Here is a 21,156-nt window from a genome sequence, read left to right as displayed (position 1 = left end):
ACCAGGCTTTTATGTGTATTATCTCATTTAATCCTCCTGGTAATTGTGTGGAGGACGTTTCTATCATTATTCTGATTTTACAGGTCAGAGACTGAAGCCCAGGGAGGTGATGTTTCTCCATTTCACCCCCTAAGTGGGGGAGCAGGCTGTGAATGCTTGCCACTGCCCAGTACTCATTTGACTAGCCCCTGGCTTGTCCTGTTCATTTTTGTACTGTTCAGCATGGTGACCTTTATTTTAAAATCCATAACAAATTTATATTTGTTAATGCAAAATCATATAAAACTTAGAACATTGCCTTTGGTGTGCTCACAGGTAACTTGATTTCATTGACTTCCTTTTAGCCCCTTCACCATGCAGGGTAGCACAAGAAGGATGGGCGTCATGACTGATGTCCACCGGCGGTTCCTGCAGTTGCTGATGACGCATGGAGTGCTGGAGGAGTGGGATGTCAAGCGCTTGCAGAAGCACTGCTACAAAGTCCATGACCGTAAGTGTCGGTTCTGTTCCCAGGCACTCTGGTACTGTGTGATCAGGGACATACTGTGGTTCAGAGGGATAAGAGACACGATATGTACAAAATACCTGGCACAGTGAAAGTGCTTGGTTGGCTATTGGTAGTCAGAGGGCAGCTTAGCGTAGGCTGGGACTCAGCCGTCCCTGGAGAAAGCGCGTTTCCTGCCCTGTGCCGGCTGTATGCATTTGGAACTTCTTCTCAGTGGTTGTCCAGGGGGTAAATAAGATAATACATGTGAAGCACTTGGGGACAGGACCTGGTGCATACTAAGTTTTCAGCAACTCAAGGTAGCAATAAAGCCATGGGATCAATGTTGATAAATTGATAAAATGAGTATTAGTAGATCTTGTTGAGTGAAAAGGAAAGTTTATAAGTTATACTTTATACTTGTAAGACGTCATTGTATTAAGGTTTGTGTAAAATGTAATGATTTTTATTGTTCATGAATATATCTGCGTGTAGGAAAAGGCAACTGGACTGGAAGGATATGCAGCACACTCACGCTCTTGCCTCTGGGGAGAGGGGGAGGTTAGGCTTGTCACAAGAAATCAAAAGACACCTCATCTTTACCCTGTTCTGTTCTTTTATTGCCAAAAAAAGATGAGGCAAACCTGGCATTATTAGTCCAGGCCAATGGTTGTCACTCCTGATGAATGGGAATATAGGGTTTTTATTCTGTATTTTTGTCTTTTCTCTATTTAAAAAAATTTTTTTTCAACCCTCACCTGAGGATATGTTTTTTTATTGATCCGAGAGAGAGAGAAAGGAAGAGAAAAAGAAACATCAGTGTAAGAGAGAAACATCGATTGGTTGTTTCCTGCATGCACCCCAACCAGGAATCAAACCCACAACCTGGGCATGTGCCCTGACCGGGAATCAAATCCCCCACTTTCTGGTGCACAGGATGACGCTCCAGCCACTTGAGCCACACCGGCCAGGGACACTCTGTATTTTTAATTTTCAAAAGGAGAGTGGAAAAACAGGTGACAGGAAGAAAACATAAAAGGTTGATCCAAATTGGAAAGGGGGAAGGAAAACTGTCATTATTTACAGATGACATGATATTGTACATAGAAAACCCTAAAGACTCCATCAAAGTACTTCTAGATTTGATAAACGAATTTGGCAAGGTAGCTGGATACAAAATCAACATCTGGAAAACAATGGCATTCTTATACACCAACAATGAACTTTCAGAGAGAGAAACTAAAAAAACAATGCCATTTACCATTGCAACTAAAAAAATAAGATACCTACGTATAAACTTAACTAAGGATGTAAAAGACCTGTACTCAGAAAACTGGGACACTGAAAAAAGAAATAGAGGAAGATACAAACAAGTGAAAGAGTATACCATGCTCATGGAATGGAATAATTAATATCATTAAAATGTCCATACTACCCAAAGCAATTTATAAATTCAATGCAATTCCTATTAAAATACCAACAGCATATTTCATAGATCTAGAACAAACATTTCGAAAATTTATATGGAACCAAAAAAGACCCCAAATAGCTGCAGCCATCTGGAGAAAAAAGAACAGAGTAGGAGGGATCACTTTGCCGGACATCAAACTGTACTACAAAGCCATTGTAATCAAAATGACCTGGTATTGGTACAACAATAGACGTAGATCAATGGAACAGAACAGAGTTTCCATAAATAGACCCATGCCATTATGGTCAGTTAATATTTGACAAAGGAAGCAAGAGCATACAATGGAATAAAGACAGTCTCTTCAATAAGTGGTGCTGGGAAAATTGGACAGATACATGCAAAAAAATGATACTAGACCACTAACTTTCACCATACAGAAAAATAAACTCAAAATGGATAGAAGACTTAAAACGTTGAAACCATAAAAATCCTGGAAGAAAACAGGCAGTAAAGTCACAGGCATCCCACGTAGTGGAATTTTCACTGATGTATATCCTAGGGCAAGAGAAACAAAAGAAAAAATAAGCAGGGGACTACTTCAAACTAAAAAGCTTCTGCACAGCAAAAGAAAACAGCCTCAAAATACAAAGGAAGCCCTCGGTCTGGGAAAACATATTTGCCAAGGATGTATCTGATAAGGGGCTAATTTCCAAAGTGTACAAAGAATTCATAGCACTCAGCAAGAGAAAGACAAACAACCCAATTAAGAAATGGGCAAAGCACCTGAATAGACACTTCTCCAAAGAGGACATGCAGATGCCAAGAGACACATGAGAAAATGCTTAATGTCAATAATCATCAGAGATGCAAATTAAAACCACACTGAGGTATCACTTCACACCTGTCAGAATGGCTCCATCAACAAATTAACAAATAACTTTTGCTGGCGAGGGTGTGGAGAAAGGGGAACCTGGTGCACTGCTGGGGGGAATATAGACTGGTGCAGCCACTATGGAAAACAGTATGGAGTTTCCTCAAAAAATTAAATATGGAGCTGCCTTTTGACTCAGTGATCCCACTTCTAGGAATATATCCTAAGAATCCTGAAACACTAATCAGAAAGAATATATGCACCCCGATGTTCATAGCAGCACAGTTTACAATAGCTAAGATCTGGACACAGCCCAGGTGCCCATCAGTAGGTGAGTGGATAAAAAGCTGTGGGACATTCACACCGTGGATACTACGAGCTGTAAAGAAGAAGGACCTCGTACCCTTTGGGACAGCGTGGAGGGACCTGGAGAAAATTAAGTGAGGCAGAGAAAGACAAACATCACATGATCTCGCTTATACATGGAATCTAAAGAACTTAATGAACTGATGAACAGAATAGATTCAGTGACATGGAAGCATGGATCAGACTGAGAAATGTCAGAGGGATGGAGGAGGGGGGTGGGTGGAGGGGGAGAGAGTAACCAAGGAATTTATATGCATATATGCACAACCCAAGGACATGGAAAATGGTGGGGAGAGGGACTGGGGAGGGGGATGGGACAGGGTAGAATGGGTCAATGGGGAGAAAAAGGGACATCTGTAATATATATAAAAAAAAGAATAAAATAAAATAATCAAGTCAAACATAGGAAAACAAAAAGCCAAGCCAAGAGGAGTGAGAAAAGGTATGGGAGAGGCTCCAAGTTCTTAGATGAAGGGACACGAGAACCAGTGTCACATTTGAAGAACTGCAGTCTGTGGCATGATAGAGGCGGAGGCCAGGTTCCTGAGGGTAGAGAGGTGTGCGTGTCAGAAAGGAGAGAGTGAGTACGGAAACAATTCCTTTCATGATGGCAGAACAGTGGAGAGGGTGGTGTGTTAGAGAAGAGGCAGGGATGAAGCCACTGGCCATTGAGGTGTCTTGGGGAATTCTGGAAGCTTTGGTACATGGTCACAAATAAAGGCTTGGCGGGTTCGACAGTGAGGAAACCTGTTTACCTTTGTGAATCCTGTGTATCCAAACTTAATTGACCTACAAGTGACATGCTTCGGGAAACCGTAGATAAGACTGTGTGATATGCGGGAAGAAAATAAGTGTTTTTGGTGTGTAGGTTTACAGATCCGGGAAAACCCATAGTGCATGTGCCGTAGTAGTGCTTGTTTTTTTAATCCTCACCTGAGGATATGGTTTTACTGATTATTTTAGACAGAGAGAGAAACATCGTATGCACCCCTGCCCTGCAGCCTTTCGGTGTATGGGACGATGCTCCAGCCAGCTGGGCCACCCAGCCAGGGCTGCCATAGTTGTGTTGTTGTTTTTTCTTATTCTGCAGACAGTGCAGATCTTGGGAAGGATTTGAAGCAGGGAGTGAGATAGGTAGTGCTGTGCTTGGGAATGTTCCTTCTGGCGAGGACACACCTGCTCTAATTGCCTGCTCTGTGGAGGACGGGGTCTTTGGTGAGGGCCTCCCTCATGGAAAGAGAATATTATACCTGTCAAGCTAGCTTCTCTTGCTCTTTAAAAAGCACAACAGGGCTTTAAACCTACCCCTCAATATTCTCCAGTGATGGGCATAGTAGGCTTTTCTTGTATCTACATCACAGTCCATTCCTTTTGCCATTAGTATCTTACAGATGTCTGGGATGTGGACTTTACTATTGATGGGGAGGTTTCATATCTCACTGCAGAGAGCCATGTGATGGCCATACGAAGGTATTTTTGCCTTTACTTGACCTTTAAAGTTGTTCTGATCTGATATAGGAAAGTCTTGTAGGACATGTCTAAGAATTCCCTTATTCTCACACTTTACGTATCATTTCTGCACATCAAGGTGTAGTTATGCTGTGATCATCAGGATAGGACTAGTTTGTTTTCTCCTCTCCTTCATTTTAAAAAAAGTTGTTCACAAACATTATTCTTGTTTGAGAGATTTTAAACTAGGAATGATGGAGGAAAAAGTCTAAAATTAAGTAAATACATATAAAACCCAATATTGATATCTTGAAGAAATACCCAGGAAAGGCCCCTTTTACCAACTAGAAACATATTTAGCTTCTAAGAGAATTAAAAACAAAAGAGTAATTGAAACTGCAAGTTACTCTAGTTGTTGTTTCCCGTGGGGTTTGTCCAGTTTATCAAAGCACTTCCTGTTCTGGGCTTTGTTTTGGGCTCTCTTCTTACGGTCACTAGGGGAAAACAAATTTCCCGAATCTCCTGGCTAGTGAAGAATTTAGACTTTGTTCTGATGTCCTGGTGGAAAGCCTTGGGTTTGGTCTTTCTGAATGGCACTAGGACCTGTGTTCTTAGTGCCCCTTAGATTCTGTGCTAGGGTTTGTGCACATGCATGTGGTCCTGCACAACTTCCTGAGACTCTCCTGGGTGCCAGGCCTCTGTGCTAGGGACTGGTAGCACAGAGACAAAGTTTTTGCTTCACCTTGGGTCTTGTGCATCCTACAGATACAGAATCAGTTGATTCCAGTAGACATCCCCGATGGAGGTGGGTACAGGAGGCTGCAGGAGTGGTGGTTAAGAATACTTGGATTTGAGGATTTCTGCTTTGGACTGAGACAGAGTAACAGGGACCAGTTTACCTTCTGTCTGAAATGGTTAAAAAATGGACAGAATATATGAAACATTGGATATTAGTCAGTGAAGGACAGTGATCTTTTGACATACAGGCAATGAGGGTTTTTTCAGTCTTTTTTCAATCCTCACCCAAAGATATGTTTTTCATTGATTTTAGAGAAAGAGGAAGGGAGAGAGAGAGAGAAACATTAGTGTGAGAGAGAAACACTGATCGGTTGCCTCCTGTACGCACCCCAACCAGGGATTAAACACACAGCGTAGGTGTGTGCCCTGACTGGAAATCGAACCCAGAACCTTTTGGTGCACAGAATGATTCTCCAACCAACTGAGCCACCCACCCAGGGTGTTTTTTTCCCTCTTGACACCAAGTACATGCTGTCTTTTCTAACACCACCTCTCCAATTCCCTGGACACCAGATGGATGTCCAGTAACTTAATTCAGTTCTGACAGTATCTGCTTGGTGTTAGTATCAGATCCCACAAGTTAAAGGGGCTCAATCCCACAAGACTACCCCCACTTCAGATGCCAGCCATAAGCCCCGGGCCACCCATATTTCTCTTATGACACCCTTCTTGGGTTCAATAATTTGCTAGAATGGCTCACAGATACCAGGAAGACACTCTACTTACATCTGCCTGGACTGATGCAGCAGATGTTTCCTACAGAAAACTCAGGAGACCCTAAGGAGCAGGACATAAACAAGATAAACAGAGCCTCTGGGCTTAGAGCAAGAGGGGAGTCAACAACTGTCTGTACAGAGTTTAAAAAGCCAGCAGCTATTTCTGATTAAAACCCTTAGCAAAGTAGGAAAACACGGGAAATTCCTCAGCTTGGTAAAGGGATCTATGTAAACATCACACTTAATTATGAAAGACTTAATACTTTCCCCCTAATAGCAGGAGCAAGACAAGAACTTCAGTTCTCACCATTTCTTTTGTAACCAGTACACTCAGGCAAGAAACAAATACAAGGCTTCCAGACTGGAAAGGAAGAGGTAGAACTCTTTTCACAGACATGACCTCTGTAGAACGTCTGATGGGATCCTCCCCAGAGCCATCAGAATTGGGAAGTGAGTTTAGTAAAGCTGCAGGGTACACATCCCAGTTCTACCCGCTAGTTTGAGCATCTGTTGGTGTTTCTTCCCTAAGTTCATTTATTCTTTATTGGTTGCCAGCTCGCTATGAGGTGCCATGCCGTACTCTAGTACCATCATTTTGTAATTAATTATGCTGTGTTGTTATGTCTTATTTTAACTTTTAGTGTTTTTTTTAAAGTTATCTCTTGTCCTAAGAACAAATTAGGTAAAATATCTAAAATTTTAGGTTAAAAAATTAACACTTTACATTATTTCAGTGAGTAGAATAAATACTATGATGTTCAGGCAAAAAAACAGTTACCTAAATATACGTACTAAGAATAGATTAGTGAACACAGTCTCAGAAGAACACTGGGGCTTGATAGATAGTTGTTTTGTCAAGCCTTTGCTGCCTTCATCCTAGCTTTGTTTTTCTCGAGCTGACTTAGGAGACAGTATTGGTTCGTTGCGTTGGTGAGTGCTTCAGGACACACACACCAGTAGACTGCACCGTGCGTGGTGAGTCACAGCGACACTGTTGACATCTTGCGTTAGTATTCCATCTCGTTTCTGAAGTTGTATTTGTAAGTACCTTCTCTTTCCGAGGACGACTCAGTGATAATTAGAAGCTGGCTCCAAATAATTTTTCCTCCTACTTTTAATGATTTCAATAAACATGTCTCCTCTTTGACCATGATGAACAGTTAATAAACTTACCATTGTCAGGGCCTCTGCTTGCCTTTCCAGTCAATCAGGGGGGATTAGGTCTGTGGTCATAATTGAAACATGGTGTTAAAATTAGCATGAAAAGTAACATCTAAGATGTAACTTGGACCTTTCAGCATAAGCAATTTCACAACAGGCAGTTGTTATGAGCTTAGGCAGGAATCTTTGGGTTCAGGAAGCTCTGCAGCCACGATGAAGCAAGTGTTGTGTTTTCGTGTCTTTGGCTCCTGAAGGACTAGAAGTGTCCCAGCCCCAGCCTGCTCTTGATGATTTTGTGCCTAGGAACCCAGGGTGGGCGGGCCCTCCCAAACCGGAGGTTATGTGTGGTTAGGTGAGAGGACGGGATGAATTCTTTAGTAGGAAGGAACTAGCGGGAACAGTGAAGCCATTTGTTAAAGACACAGGTTCAAATCTGGGATTTGGAGAAGTTCTTTTACTTTCTGTTTTTTAAAGGAAATCTTATTTACTTCACAGAAAAGTTGTGAGGATTAAACAAGGGCACTCCTGTTCTGTGCCTGGCTGAGTCTTCCTGGTGCAGTTCAGTGGGTGCTACGTTGGCCCCTTTTGCACCCTCTCCCTCCCTGTCATCTAATTACAGGTCCTGGGGGTGGGGGTTGTGGCTGTCAGAAGATCTGTAATGTTGGTAAATAGTGTGATAGGAATTACTGTAGACCATAGGGCTGAAATTCTGGGGCTGGGATTTCCTCAAAAACTCCAGAAAGTGTGCTCAGCATTTCCAAGTGGAAAGAAATCACCAGTGCTTGTGCTGAGATGGGGAAGCTTTGCATGTGTAAGCAACAGAAAGAAGGCCAGTGCGACCGGAGTGTTGGGGGTGAGTGTGGCTAAGGGTGATGGGAGCCACTGGTGGCTGCCTCCTGCACGGCCCCGACTGGGGATCGAGCCTGCAACCCGGGGATGTGCCCTGACCTGGAATCGAACCCTGATCGCCTGGATCCTAGGTTGATGCTCAACCGCTGAGCCATGCCTGGCCAGGCTATTAGCACAATTCTAAAACATAGAGACCGTCAAGAGTGCTGATGTTGTCTGGCCTGGCTTGGCTCAGCGGTTGAGCGTTGACCTAGGATCCAGGTGATCTGGGTTCGATTCCCAGTCAGGGCACATGCCCGGGTTGCAGGCTCGATCAATGACCCTCTCGTTGTTGATTTTTCTCTCTCTCTCTTCCTCTCCTTTCCTCTCTCTGAAACCAATAAAGATATATTTAAAAAAAAAAAAGTGCTGATGTTGCTAAGGGTGTGAAAGTGTTCACGAAACAATGATCACAGGCAATTGAGAAAGGTTAAAACGGAATCATTTAGGAGAGTTGGAATAGATGAATTCAATTTACATTATTTCTAATGGTAAAAAAATGATTTGGTTTTCGAACAAATTACTTCTAGAACAGCCTTCCAGAACGAATTAAGTTTGAGAACCAAGGTTCCGCTATGTTTCTTACCATTTCCTTCTGGCCTGCAAAGTTTCTTCTGAGAAATCAGCTGACCGTCTTATGGGAGCTCCCTTGTAGGTAACTTAACTGCTTTTCTCTTGCTGCTTTTAAAATTCTTTGTCTTTAACCTTTTGCATTTTAATGATGATGTGTCTTTCTGTGGGCCTCTTTGGGTTCCTCTTGTTTGGGATGCTGTGCGCTTTCTGGACTTGTAAGTCTATTTTCTTTACCAAGTTAGGGAAGTTTTTGTTGTTATTTTTTCAAATAGGTTTTCAATTTCTTGCTCTCTTCTTCTGGCATCACCATGATGCGATTGTTGGTACACGCGAGGTTGTCCCAGAGACTCCTGACACTGTCCTCATTTTTTGGATTCCTTTTTCTTTTTGCTGTTCTGATTGGGTGTTTTTTGCTTCTTTATATTCCAAATCGCTGATTTGATTCTCAGCTTCATTTATTCTACTCTCGATTCCCGGTAAACTATTCTTCATTTCAGTTAGTTATCCCTCATCTCTGAGTGGTCCTTTTTTATGCTGTTGAGGTTCTCACTAAGTACCTTGAGCATCCTTATAAACCAGTGTTTTGAACTCTGCATCTAGGAGATTGCTTATGTCCATTTTGTTTATTTCTTTTTCTGGAGTTTTGTTCTGTTCTTTCATTTGGGACATGTGTTTTTTGCTTCTCATTTTGGCAGCCTCCTCCCTGTGTTTGTTTCTATGTATTAGGCAGAGCTGCCATGTCTCCCAGGCTTGGTAGAGTCGCCTAATGTAGTAGATGTCTTGTAGGGTCCATTGGCACAGCAACCTGATCACCTAAGCTGCGCACTTGAGGTATGCCCCCGTGTGGACTGTGTACATCCTCCTCTTGTAGTTGAGCCTTGATTGTTGTTGACACATCAATGGGAAGGATTTACCCCTGGGCCGACCAGCTGCAAGGACTGGCTACGACCACTGACCATTAACTTCCGACCGATCAGCTGTGCAGGGACCCACTCCACTGAGCAGGACTTACTTCAGCAGGTCTCTGATACCCACTGAGTCAGCCACTTGACTGTGTCGCTTGTGGTTGGGTAGTAGTGCTTTGATGTGGTCTGAAGCTCCACTCTGGCACTTCCTAGGAGGTGCAGGCCAAGGTCAGCCACTGCCTGCATTCTGCCCTAGGGCCACCCAGCATGAGCTACAAAGCAATCTTCAAGTTGCTGCTACTTGTGCTGGGCTTGGAGGTCCCCAGGCAAGGCCAGCTGCTGCTAGTGCCAGGCTGGGGCCACTTAGCGAGAGGTACAGGACACACTGAAGCCAGATGCTGCTTGTTTGAGCGATTTTAGGAAAATCTGAAGCATGAGCCAAGACAGACCATTTGCACGGAAAACCCACTGGAAACAGCTTGGGTCGGCCCCAAAGTTGAGTGGGGCAGGTCCTCAGGGAATCACCAGGGGAGGACAAACAGTATGAACCAGGTTAATTGAGTCTCAGATATGACACAGACCTGCCAGCTCTGGGAGGGGGGGCTCATCAAAGGAACAATGGCTTCTGCCTGAGCTTCTGTCTGGCAGAAAGTTGCCCCCCAGCTCTCGCCCTGATGCCAGACAATTCTGTTCCTCCCCTTATGTCTCTGGTGCCTTTCGAGCTGCTGCCTTTGTGCTGGAGCTCAGAGGGAGAAAATCAGAGTTAGTGTGTGTGCTGGCTCTTTAGGAGAAGGTGCCTGGGACTCCAGCAACCTCAGCCTCCCTCAGCCTCAATCCTTGCTCGTTTTTACAGCCAGAAGTTATGGAGACTTCTCTTCTGGCACTGGAACCCTGGGCTGGGGGGCCTGTTGTAGGACTGAAACCCTCCTGCTACCTCTGCAGCCAAGATACTCCAATTTTTATCTACCACACATGGGTGTGGGACCAGCTCGTTTCACATCTCTGCCCCTCCTACCAGTCTTGACGCGGCTTCTTAATATCCTTAGTTGTAGGACTTCCATTCAGCCAGATTTCAAGTCTGAATGATGATTGTTGTATAATTTAGTTGTACTTTTGATATGGTTGAGGGAGGCGGTGAGTACTGTGTTTACCTAAGCTGCCATCTTGACCAGAAGTTCAGTTGATTATTTATTTTTAACATATTTTTATTGATTTCAGAGAGAGGAAGGGAGAGGGAGAGAGAGATAGAAACATCAATGATGAGAGAGTCATCATTGATCAGCTCCCTCCTGCACGCCCCCTGCTGGGGATTGAGTTGACAACCCAGGCATGTGCCCAGACTGGGAATCGAACTGCGATCTCCTGGATCATAGGCCAGTGCTCAACCTCTGAGCCACACCTGGCCGGGCCAGTTGATTATTTAACCCTTTGCGGTCGTTTGTCTACTCTCAGCCACCAAAGCTTTTTTACCGTTCCGGTTGTATGTCTGCTCTCAGCTACCACAGCAAGGAACCGTACGAATCTTAACTCCATTCATGTATCAGTTCATAATTTCTCTTGTTTATCCTTCATAATTTTGCATGTTATGTATCACTGCTCTTTCAATGGAAATTAATTCTGACCAGTACGACACCCATGTCCAAATTTAATACGACCGCAAAGGGTTAAATAAGTGAAAACAGGAATACATAGTCTTGGTTTAAAAAAGTGTCATAGTACAAAAAGTAGAAGATGAAAGGTGACCCTGATCCTCCTCTGCTTTTGCCTCTGAAAGGCTCCCCGTTGCCCACGGGAGGAAGATCACACACTCCCCTGGTTCGCACAGCCCTGAGCCATCAGGCTCCTGCTTCTACTGCAGCCCCATGGGCCCTCCTGGCCCTTCTTCCCTCTCAGGCTCTCAGCTGTCCTTTCACCCCAGACCCTGCAATATGGATTGGTGGCCTGGCCCTGGGCTCTGTACATACCCCTCCTTTGATGGTCTGATGGGCCATGTCAGTGGTACCTGCGTCCTTGTGGTCTCTGGGCTCTGCATCTCCTGTTGGCATCATGGAAGTGGGATAGTGTACGGTCAGCACTGCTGTTCTCACGCCCCTGCTGGTGTGATGCTGGGGGCTCCAGCCCCCTTTCTGTACCCAGGAGGAGGGTGGTAATGCCTGCCTTGGAGGGCTGTTGGCAGGGTTAATGGATTACTGTGAAGAGTGCTGGGAACAGGGCCTCTCCTGTAGGGAGTGCCCACTGTGAGCTGCTGCTTGTACCCCTAGCTGCTGTTTTTCAGTGTTGCACCTGCACATTTGTGAGGACGCTCAGGGACATAGGCTCCTGGGGAGCTGGGAAGAAGTGGGGGAGCTGGGCTCTAATATTGTGTGCAGTGAGCGGGAGCTCAGCACAGGTTCTGCGCACATGAGTGTGTGCGAGGTGTTGCGTGGGGATGGTAAGTGGGCAGCGGGGAGCTGTGTGGGAAAGCAGGCTGGGGCTGTCAGCAAAGACGAAGACTACGCAGGCCCAGATACCATTTCCTCAGGGCTTTCTACCTCACAGCACCCTAAGGCTCTCTGAACAGTCCAGGAAGAAAGAAGCTACATTCACCCAAGAGGGCCGAGGTCTTTCCCCATTCCTGGCTTTGCTGCCCGGTTCAGGTTGACAGATTGAAACAAGTTACATATGTTTGATGAAGTGCCCTCCTCCCCCCTTATTTCCAGGCAACGCTCCTGTGGAGAAGTTGGAGGACTTCATCAACAACATTAACAGTGTCTTGGAGTCCTTGTATATTGAGATAAAGAAAGGAGTCACCGAAGATGACGGGAGACCCATTTATGCCCTGGTAAGTGCCAGACAGAGCCCTCTAGTGGCATTTGTTGGGAACTGGGACTGAGACAACTGCCCAGTGCCCTCTGTGGGAAGAGCCAGGGCGACCTGCCTCGGCAAGGGCTCTGAGATGGAGACAGACAGAGCCCTGTGCCTCCCGACCAGCTCTGTGCTCTGTGCTTCCCAGGCCCCCGTGGTCTGTAGTCTCTGTAGTACCCCTGCCATTACCAGGGCGGGGTGACCACAACATGTACCTGAGCGCTTGCCTCACTGCCCCCTAGGCACCAAAGTCACCCGAGTGTATGGAATATTAGCATTAAAGAGATAAAGTGCTTTTCATTTGGAACAAGACAAACTATGAAAAGAAAAGGTGTGTGGGCACAATGGATTGAGACTCCTGTTTTCAGATTTTCCCTTCCAGCTAGGGAACGAGTGAAAGAGAGGTGAGAGAAGCTGACAGGCCCCCCATCCTTGGCTAGGGAACTGCCTTAGGCTAATCAGAGATCAGGCTGCTACCAGCCAGGCCCACACAGACAGGGACTCCCGAGCAGGGTTTCCCAAGCTCTGTGCCAGAGGAAAAAGGATTCAAATAACTGTGGAAATGCTGGTTTAAACAGGTGGGTCAGATTTCTTTACTGCCCTTTTCAGTGCTTTGTGCATTCGAAGCTCCATTGGCATGCAGACAAGTTTTCCAAATTTTTCTGAGTTTGGAAAATATTGTACAACTTCTAGAGTTCTCAGATCTCTGAGAATTAGCATGTTGACTGAGCTAAAGTTTTATGTCTGTAATATAAGACTGGTTATAAATCCATCCCTGTGGCCCACAGGGCCTGGGCATAGGTGCTCAGTGACTGACGAGGGGGGCAATAGGGAGGGAGAACCAGTGAGTGAATTAACTGACAAGTGAAGGGCACAGCCTGACCATCATGCTGACTTATTTTTTAGGTGAATCTTGCAACGACTCCAATCTCCAAAATGGCCTCAGATTTTGCAGAGAATGAACTGGACCTGTTTAGAAAGGCTGTAAGTTATGGTAACTCTCGTCGGTGGAGCTTCTTATGGGAAACTTTTGCCTTCATCATTAGAAGTGGAAACTGCAGTCCTCAAAGGTCACCCCCATTGCTGCCCAAGAAAGCCTTTGCAGGGGGATGTCAGTGAGCGCATCACCCGGAACTTGCAGCTGCCCCGTGATGGACGGGAAGGTCACTGAGGCTGCCTGGGAGAGAAGGGCTGGTCCAGGTGTGACCCCTGGCTGGTCATTGGCCTCGTGGGTGTGGGATTGCAGGTGAACAAGCGTTACTGCAGACACCGGCAGTGCGGTTTGGGACCAGCAGCATCACCTGGGAGCTTGCTGGAATGACCTCATCCCACCCTCACCCAGACCCTTGAATCTGAGTGGGTCTTAACAGAGTGCCCACTGATTCATTGGCACATTTACACTTGAATGGCACTGCTCTGCCTGCCCTGCTTCAGAGCTCTTTACTCAGTCTTTTCATTCACCTGGCGGAGTACCTGGGTAAGACAGTGGTTTTCAGCCCTAGATGTACATTTCAGTAACTGGGTAGGTAACAATAATTTCGACATTTGGCCTCACAACAGGTCTGTCGAATCCAGGGTCCTAGAATCATTCCTTTCTAAGCCTCCTCTGGTGACAGCAGCCAGGCTTGAGAACCAGGCTCTGAGACATTGGACACATCCTCTGTGTGCAGGAAGCCTGTCTTTCCCCAGTGACTCTGCCCTGTTGGGGCCACCTGCCTGTCAGCCTCTTCTGGCCTGGTCCACAGTGCTGCTGTGGCTCCCAAGCTTTCTTGCTTCCCAACCCACTCTGGCTCTGCTTTCCTGCCCTTGCTGGCTCCAGCTTGCCAGTCGCACCAGCCTCGATGGCCTGGCTGCCTTTGAGTCCGAGGGATGCTGCTTCGATTACCCAGTCATTCATTCTCAGCTACTCCCCTTCAGGGAGGCAGGGACCTGAGGGGTGAGGTGACCCTCCCTGACTGGGGGCATGGAGAGCATTTATTTAGGATGATGCCACAAGAGTGACTATTGAATTAGAAGGCGTGAACATGGTCATGCCTTTTTTAAGAGTGGATTTTAGAGAGAGGAAGGAAGGGGGGTAGAGAGAGAAACATCGACGTGAGAAACTTCGATCGGTTGCCTCCCGCATGTACCCCAACCAGGAATCGAACCTGAAACCTGGCTATGTGCCCTGCCTGGGAATAGAACCACCACCCTTCGGTACACAGGACAACATTCAACCAACCGAGCCACCCAGCCAGGGCAGTTTATGGCTTTTGATGCATGTGATGAGATTGTTTTCCTGAAGGATCAGACCTGTGTACAGTTCTGCCTGTGATATGAGTAGTTTTATATTCCTGCGTAAAACTTGTGTTTGCCAATTGCCAATTTAATAGATACCTGCTGTTTCTTCCAGTTGGAACTGATTATTGACTCAGAAACTGGCTTTGCCTCTTCCACAAATATTTTGAACATGGTTGATCAACTTAAAGGCAAGAAGATGCGGAAGAAGGAAGCCGAGCAAGTGCTGCAGAAGTTTGTACAAAACAAATGGCTGATTGAGGTACTCCGCCCTGTGGTTTCCCAGCCAGCTTGGCTAACTTTTTAGAATTAATAGTAATTTTTCCCTCAACACTATATTGTATCCAACTGATGTCCGTTGAGCCTTTCAGGTCCTTTATCTGCTTTGATGCCCACAGTAACCCTGTGAGGAAGATTTGGAGCCTCCTGATCACTCATGTGCTCTGTCCAGGGGGCCACAGCCAGTGGCAGAGCCAGGGCTTGTGCTGAGGTTTGTAGACTCCAGGATTTGAGCCCTGGTCCCTAGACTGCGAGGCAGTGTTGTACAGTGGTCAGGAGCACAAGTGTAGCGTCAGGTCTGGGCCTGACTCGTGCCCCAGTGGCCTCGTGGCCTTGCTCTCTGCCTCTGTAATAGTGCTCACCTCAGGGCTGTGAAGGTCAGAATGATTAGTGTGTGTCAGGTACCCAGAAATGCCTTCATTGCCATGGTTACCACTGTCACCAGGAGGACACGTAGACAAACTTTTGGAAGTGTGTGGAAATCTGTGAGAGGACCGGACTGCAGGCTTGAGTTTCTAGATGCCCCATGTCTCGTTCTGCTGACTGGAGCGGAACCGATGCTTTCGTTCTTTTTTCACAAAAGGCATCCATGTTTCCAAGGAACCTGAGTTGGACAGGCTCCCCCCCTGCCCAGTTTACCACAGTGCCACACTGTCTGAGTGCCCGTTGTCTGCAGGACCACTCAGCGTGGCCTCAGCTTTCCCACTTGGTGGTCAGACCTGGGCTCGAGTCAGCTGGTGGCTAACATGTCTTCTTCACTTCCTTTCGGGGGAGAGATGCCTCTGGTTGTCATAGTGACAGTGTTCGGAGTTAGTGATCCCTCAGGGGATGGGCTGTCCCTGGCAGTCTGACTGCATATGGTCAGTTCTGGGGTACTTTCCTGATGGGAGGAAGATTGCCCGAGAGGTCATGGGCTGGCGGGAGCTCCAGTGCCAGGATCTCTGGGCATGTGGTGCCCATGATGCCCTCAGGTCCTCCCAGCCACCCTGTGACAACCAGGAAGCCCTTAGCTCTGTGTTTTAGCTGAACAACTTCAGCTCCGTGGTCTGGGTGATGTCCCACACTCAGCAAGTGGCACAGTCATCTTTAGAGTCATATTAGGGTGGCTGCAGCTCCCCATTAATTGCTTTGTCAGTTTTTCTTGCTTTCTGGGTGGATTCAGGAATATAGAACATGCCTGGGCAGCTATAGCTGACCTCACTCTGTCCTCCAGCCAAGCTCTTCAAGGCAGAGGCTACAACTTCCTCACATTGTACCTTGTCACACCTGTGAGCACTTGGTAAATGCTGAATGGGTGACTGGGCAGATGGTGCAGCTCCAGAGGAACAGAATTTATTTAAAACTTACAAAGGATGATACCAGAAATTCTGGTATTTGTAGAGAAACAAATTGAAGCCATGTTACCTCACCCGTGAGAGCTGACCAGCCCAGCATCCAGTCCACCCTCCGCACCCTGCCTTGGGCTGGGACCCAGCACGCTCTGCAGCCGATGCTGGTGTCAGCCCGTGATGGTTACAGGGATGTGTGCCTGACGTTATTGTTGGACTCACCCTGGGCCCTAGCCCTTTGCTGCTCAGAGAGGCTGGGGAACATGCCTCTGTGGTCTGTTGGACTTGAGCTTTGGGTCCAGGCTCCTGTCTTCTGTTTCTTCCTCAGTAAAATGAAGACGCCAGGGCCGCCTTCCTCAGGGGTGACTCTGAGCTCCAGTGAGATGGTGGGTCAGGTTCTGTGAGCGGCCAAGTGAGGGAGCCCTGCAGAAATGAGTGTGTGCCCCCTGCAGCCCTGGGCCCTGGCGACCCCGTGGGAGCCCTTTTGTCGACTGGCGCTCGGCCTCACATGGGCAAAGAAGCAGACCCAGTGGGGCAGTGGGAGACTGCTCCGGGTTCCTCCTCTGGCATGTGGCTTCTTGCCTGGGCTTGTTCCCATCCAGAGACTGTTGATTGCTGTCAGGTGTCTTTTGTGAGGGTTGAGTGCTTTCTGAACTGGTTGGCACCATGAGGATTGCCATGAGCTCTGTGGCAGTTTGGAGGACTAGCTGGGGGCCTGTGGATGGGTGCTGGTTGGTGCCCAGACCAGCCTTCTGGGGGCAGCACCATGATTAGAGGGACTGCATCTGATCAGAGGGACTGCAGTCCTCAGTCTCAGAAATGGGACCTTATAGAGACTCATACTTGTGGGCACATCGCCCCGGGGGCACTTCATTATCACCGGAGACTCTAGTGCGGGGGCCTGCTCTGTGCCCTGCGCAGCACTCCCTGCAGCATGGAGGTGTGGAGGTGGCTGTGTGGCCTGTCAGAGGCCCTGAGTCGGGTAGTCAGATGCAAGGCTGCGAGGCCTGGGACATCACGTGTGTGGTCTTCTCTAGAGGGCCTGGCACCCATCCTGGCCACCCCGCCTGGCCCTGTGACGTACCCACAGGGCTGATAGGATCACGAATGGTAAGCGCTGGGCAGTTTCAGGCACATAGTAGATGTTAGTCCACGTCGCCCGATCCTGACTCTGAGCTGGAACAAGGTCTGCTTAGTCTTCCCTCAGATGTTCATCAGGGGTTGAGGGCCGGGTCACCTCAGTGCTGGGGACACAAGAGAGAGCAAAGCCAGGCCAGCTCACTGCTCTCAGGGCTCACGTTCAGGGGGACAGGGTGGGGGGCGGGAGGAGACACACACACCAGAAATTAGTCAGACATCTCACTGAAGTACTTACAGGTAGAAAGCAAACATGTTGTTATAACTTTAACAAAGGAGTCTGCCTGCAGCTGAGGACTGCCATTGAGTTGGGGTGGGAAAGGTTATCCAGGCTGAAGGAGCAGCCTCTGCAAAGGCCCTGTGTCCCTAAGGGGACATGGTGCTCCAGGAGCTAAGGACAGAGTATGTGGAGCACAGGGTTGTGGGGGACAGTGGGACACAGTGAGCCTAGCTATGGGCACACAGGGGATTGGCTCTTCAGACTAAGGGGGGGGCAGCCCTGAAGGCTGGAGACAGAGAGGGACAAGGCTGGTTTGCCCGGCAGATGTCAGGCTGTTGGAGAGTGTTACAGAGGGGCATGAGTGGGCTGGGCACAGCTAGGGGGTGAAGGTGGCTGTGGACATGGACACCACACACATCTGGGAGCTTGGGTGAAGGAAGCAGCCACAGCACTATGCATAGCTTCTGAGATGCACAGGGCCCCTGCCCACTTGGGCTGGCCTGACAGCCTGCAGTGCGGTGCTGGGTGCGAGTGCCACCCGCCTGCGCTCCCTCTGGGTGGTTACTCAGGCCTGCCGTTGGTGGCCCTGGGTGGAGTGAGTGCTCTTCTGGGCTTGGTCACACAGGCACACCATTTCCTCAACACTCATGTGGGGATGGGGGCAGGAGCCACGGTGGGTGGTGTTTAATGTTAGAAACAGGAGAAATTGCTCTTGCTTGTTGTAAAACTTAGGACTGAATAGACATACAGGAGCACTTGGGGATGGCATGGAGGCTTAGTCTTCAGTGGCATCTCCTGGAGAGGCACCTCCTTCTCTCCCACCAGAGATGAGGCTCGAGCCTAATAAATGCTTGATAGGTTCACATCCCATTCGTGGTGGACTTTACGGATTGAGTTAAACTTACAGGGGCTTCGGTGATATTTGCCTCTGAACGGGGTCTCCCTCAGCCAGCCCCCCCTCTTTCCTGTAACTTGTGACAGGCCAGCTGAGCTGTCTTTCCTTGGGTTTTCCTGCACTTCCTGGCTTTCCCAGGGATTTTAGGTCACATGGTGTGTGGACTGTGTCTGGACCTAGACACCGGGAGGCCCCACCACCAGTGCTACCACAGTGTGACTTGGGGCCTGTCCCTGCCCTGTCTGGACTGTTTCCAGCTTTGTCTGTAAAGTGATGTGGCCAGAAGTGATCTCGGGTGGTCCCTGTGGAGGCTTCTGGCAGTAGTGCTGAGAAGCACCTGATGTGCTTTCTGGGAGTTGGGTGCAGGTTGTCTTGAGTTCACCCCTTGGGGAGACTGCCTGTCTTCCTGGCCTGTGTCCCCATTTTAGGTGGCTGTGAGAGTGCATCACACATGGGCTGCTGTGCAGACTCATGACTCATCTATGAAGGCATAAGCGAGGTGCTAAGAAAATGTGGGGTTGGGGATCCTCAGTTTTCTTTCAGGTCTTTGCCTAAGTTCCCGCTTGAGACTCTGCCAAAGGTCCAGCGTGGACCCCTGTTGGCTGGGGCTGGTGGAAACCTGCAGTGGTGAGGGGTGTCCAGGCCCCTGTGTCTTTCTGGGCCTTGGGTGGTGGGACCGTAGAGGGAACAGGATACTTAGAAGGAGAAGGTCTGGTGTGCAGCAGCTTGAGCGGTTGCTGCCCCATTGTGTCCCTGCAGAAGGAAGGAGAGTTCACCCTGCACACCCGGGCCATCCTGGAGATGGAGCAGCATATCCGGGAGACGTACCCCGACGCTGTGAAGATCTGCAATATCTGCCACAGTCTCCTCATCCAGGTGCCACCGCGGGCTCCCTGCCTGAGGCTCTGGCCCCCCGGGCCCTGTGGGCCCCTCACAGAACTCTGTGCCTGGCCTGTCATCTCCGTCACCTCCTGCGACGTGAGCAGGAGGGCCTCTCCTCAGAAGTGTCTGGGACGATCCCACAGATGCACCACCTGTTCCCTCCTGGCCTCTGCTCTAGTCCCAGGGCCCTTGACTATATTTGTACCTGTGTTATCTTGGCAGCTGTGTGGTGACCCACCTTCTGTGTCTATTGCTGGTTTTCTGAGTCCTCGGTTTTCTGTGGACTTTGTAGGGCTTCCCAGCTGCTGAACCAGTGCTAGACATTAGGTTCCCTCTTTGTGACTTTCCTCTTTGTGCAGTGGTAACTACACTCCGGTGAGCTCCTTTGCACCTGCTGCCCTGGGTGCCTGGTGGGTGAGTGCTTCCTTTGGCTGGATTCCTGGAAGTGGAATTTCTGGGACAGAGAGTGTACATGTTTTTAAGCGTTTGAAATACATCGCCAATGCCTCTTAAAAGCTGTAGCTCCCCGAGGCCCACCTGCAGGCTGTGAGGCTCACACATGTGGGGAGCTGAGGGTCAGGGTGGCCTTGCAGCTTTGCGGGGCCTGGCTGGCCACCGCTGCCCACTCTGGACGTGGAGTCTTGAGCTTGCATCTTTTGGAATTCTTTAATATGACACACTGCACTGATGGCTTGGGGTTATCATCATTATTAACCTGGGGCTTGGAAGACAAAAATACATAGCCTGCTGGGCAACTTTCTGAAGGTCTGTGAGCAAGGAGGTGTGTCCATGGCACCACAGCTGTCGCTCTTGTTTCAGGGTCAAAGCTGTGAGACCTGTGGGATCAGGATGCACTTACCTTGTGTGGCCAAGTATTTCCAGTCGAATTCGGAGCCTCGCTGCCCTCACTGTAACGACTACTGGCCCCACGAGATACCAGGTTGGTGCCCCTGGGTGCTCATGGGCTCTCATGCCCTGTGGGAGGGGCTGGGCTGGGAGGACTGGTGCAGGCACTGAGGGAGCCCTGGGAGGTGGGGTGTGTGGGGTCGGCATCAGCATGGCCTGAGCCCACATGCTGAAGCAGCGTCTGCGGTAAGTGAAGGCTGCCTTGTTGGCACGGTCAGGGGGCTCGCTGGAACCAAGTAGAAATCCCGGGGCTTGTGGGGCTGGCCTGGGCAAGGCTCTCTCCCCAGCAGCTCTGCGGAGCGGGGATGGAGGCGGCCACAGCTCCCTCAGGCTGTGCATCTGGAAACTGGCTCATCCTCTTGTCCTCGTGGGGAGGGGGCCAGCAGTGAGGCTGTGAGACAGGGCACGGCCCTGGGCACGGCCCTGGGCACGTCAGGTGTCGTTGTGAACGTGAGCTATTGTCAGAGCACAACCAGCCCTGCCGTTCGTGTCTCCTGCGTTTTCTGTGTCCAGAAGTCTTCGACCCTGAGAAGGAGAGGGAGGCTGGACTCTCCAAATCGAACAGAAAGTCCTTGCGATCCAGGCAGCACTAGATGGTGTGCTGAGGCCCAGGCTGGAAGATGTCAGTGTCTCTCGTTTCACATGGTCACCCCTTTGTGCTTTATTTTCACTTATTAGCAGGTTTGAAATAAAACTCACTGAGGAGTCGCTGCAGCCTCCGTCCGTTTGTGCACTCGTCTGTGGGAGGTTCCCATCATGGCAGTTT

At 48.7% G+C, this 21,156-nt stretch overlaps 1 protein-coding gene across 1 annotated transcript; it reads left to right on the top strand.

Annotated features, from left to right (window-relative positions):
- The first annotated feature begins 339 nt into the window (after positions 1–339).
- NSMCE1 (NSE1 component of SMC5/6 complex) lies at positions 340–21,098 on the top strand. The gene is made up of 7 exons (XM_016222708.2): positions 340–490; positions 12,322–12,443; positions 13,373–13,450; positions 14,859–15,005; positions 19,362–19,478; positions 20,304–20,424; positions 20,904–21,098. Exons 1-7 carry the CDS (start codon positions 355–357, stop codon positions 20,981–20,983), a joined length of 801 nt encoding a protein of 266 aa, XP_016078194.1. The 5' UTR covers positions 340–354; the 3' UTR covers positions 20,984–21,098.
- The last annotated feature ends 58 nt before the right edge of the window (positions 21,099–21,156 follow it).

Source organism: Miniopterus natalensis, chromosome 3 (assembly GCF_054644295.1).
Source record: "Miniopterus natalensis isolate mMinNat1 chromosome 3, mMinNat1.hap1, whole genome shotgun sequence".
Classification (NCBI taxonomy): domain Eukaryota; kingdom Metazoa; phylum Chordata; class Mammalia; order Chiroptera; family Miniopteridae; genus Miniopterus; species Miniopterus natalensis.
Note: the sequence above shows the minus strand (reverse complement) of the source record. Positions and strands in the feature narration are given on the sequence as shown.

Bases quoted from the DNA above. Each gene is read 5' to 3' on its own strand.
- NSMCE1 (XM_016222708.2), top strand. From the start codon at position 355: ATGCAGGGTAGCACAAGAAGGATGGGCGTCATGACTGATGTCCACCGG. The intron at 12,444-13,372 runs GTAAGTGCCAGA...CTTATTTTTTAG, and splicing joins GGAGACCCATTTATGCCCTG to GTGAATCTTGCAACGACTCC. The intron at 20,425-20,903 runs GTTGGTGCCCCT...TTCTGTGTCCAG, and splicing joins CTGGCCCCACGAGATACCAG to AAGTCTTCGACCCTGAGAAG.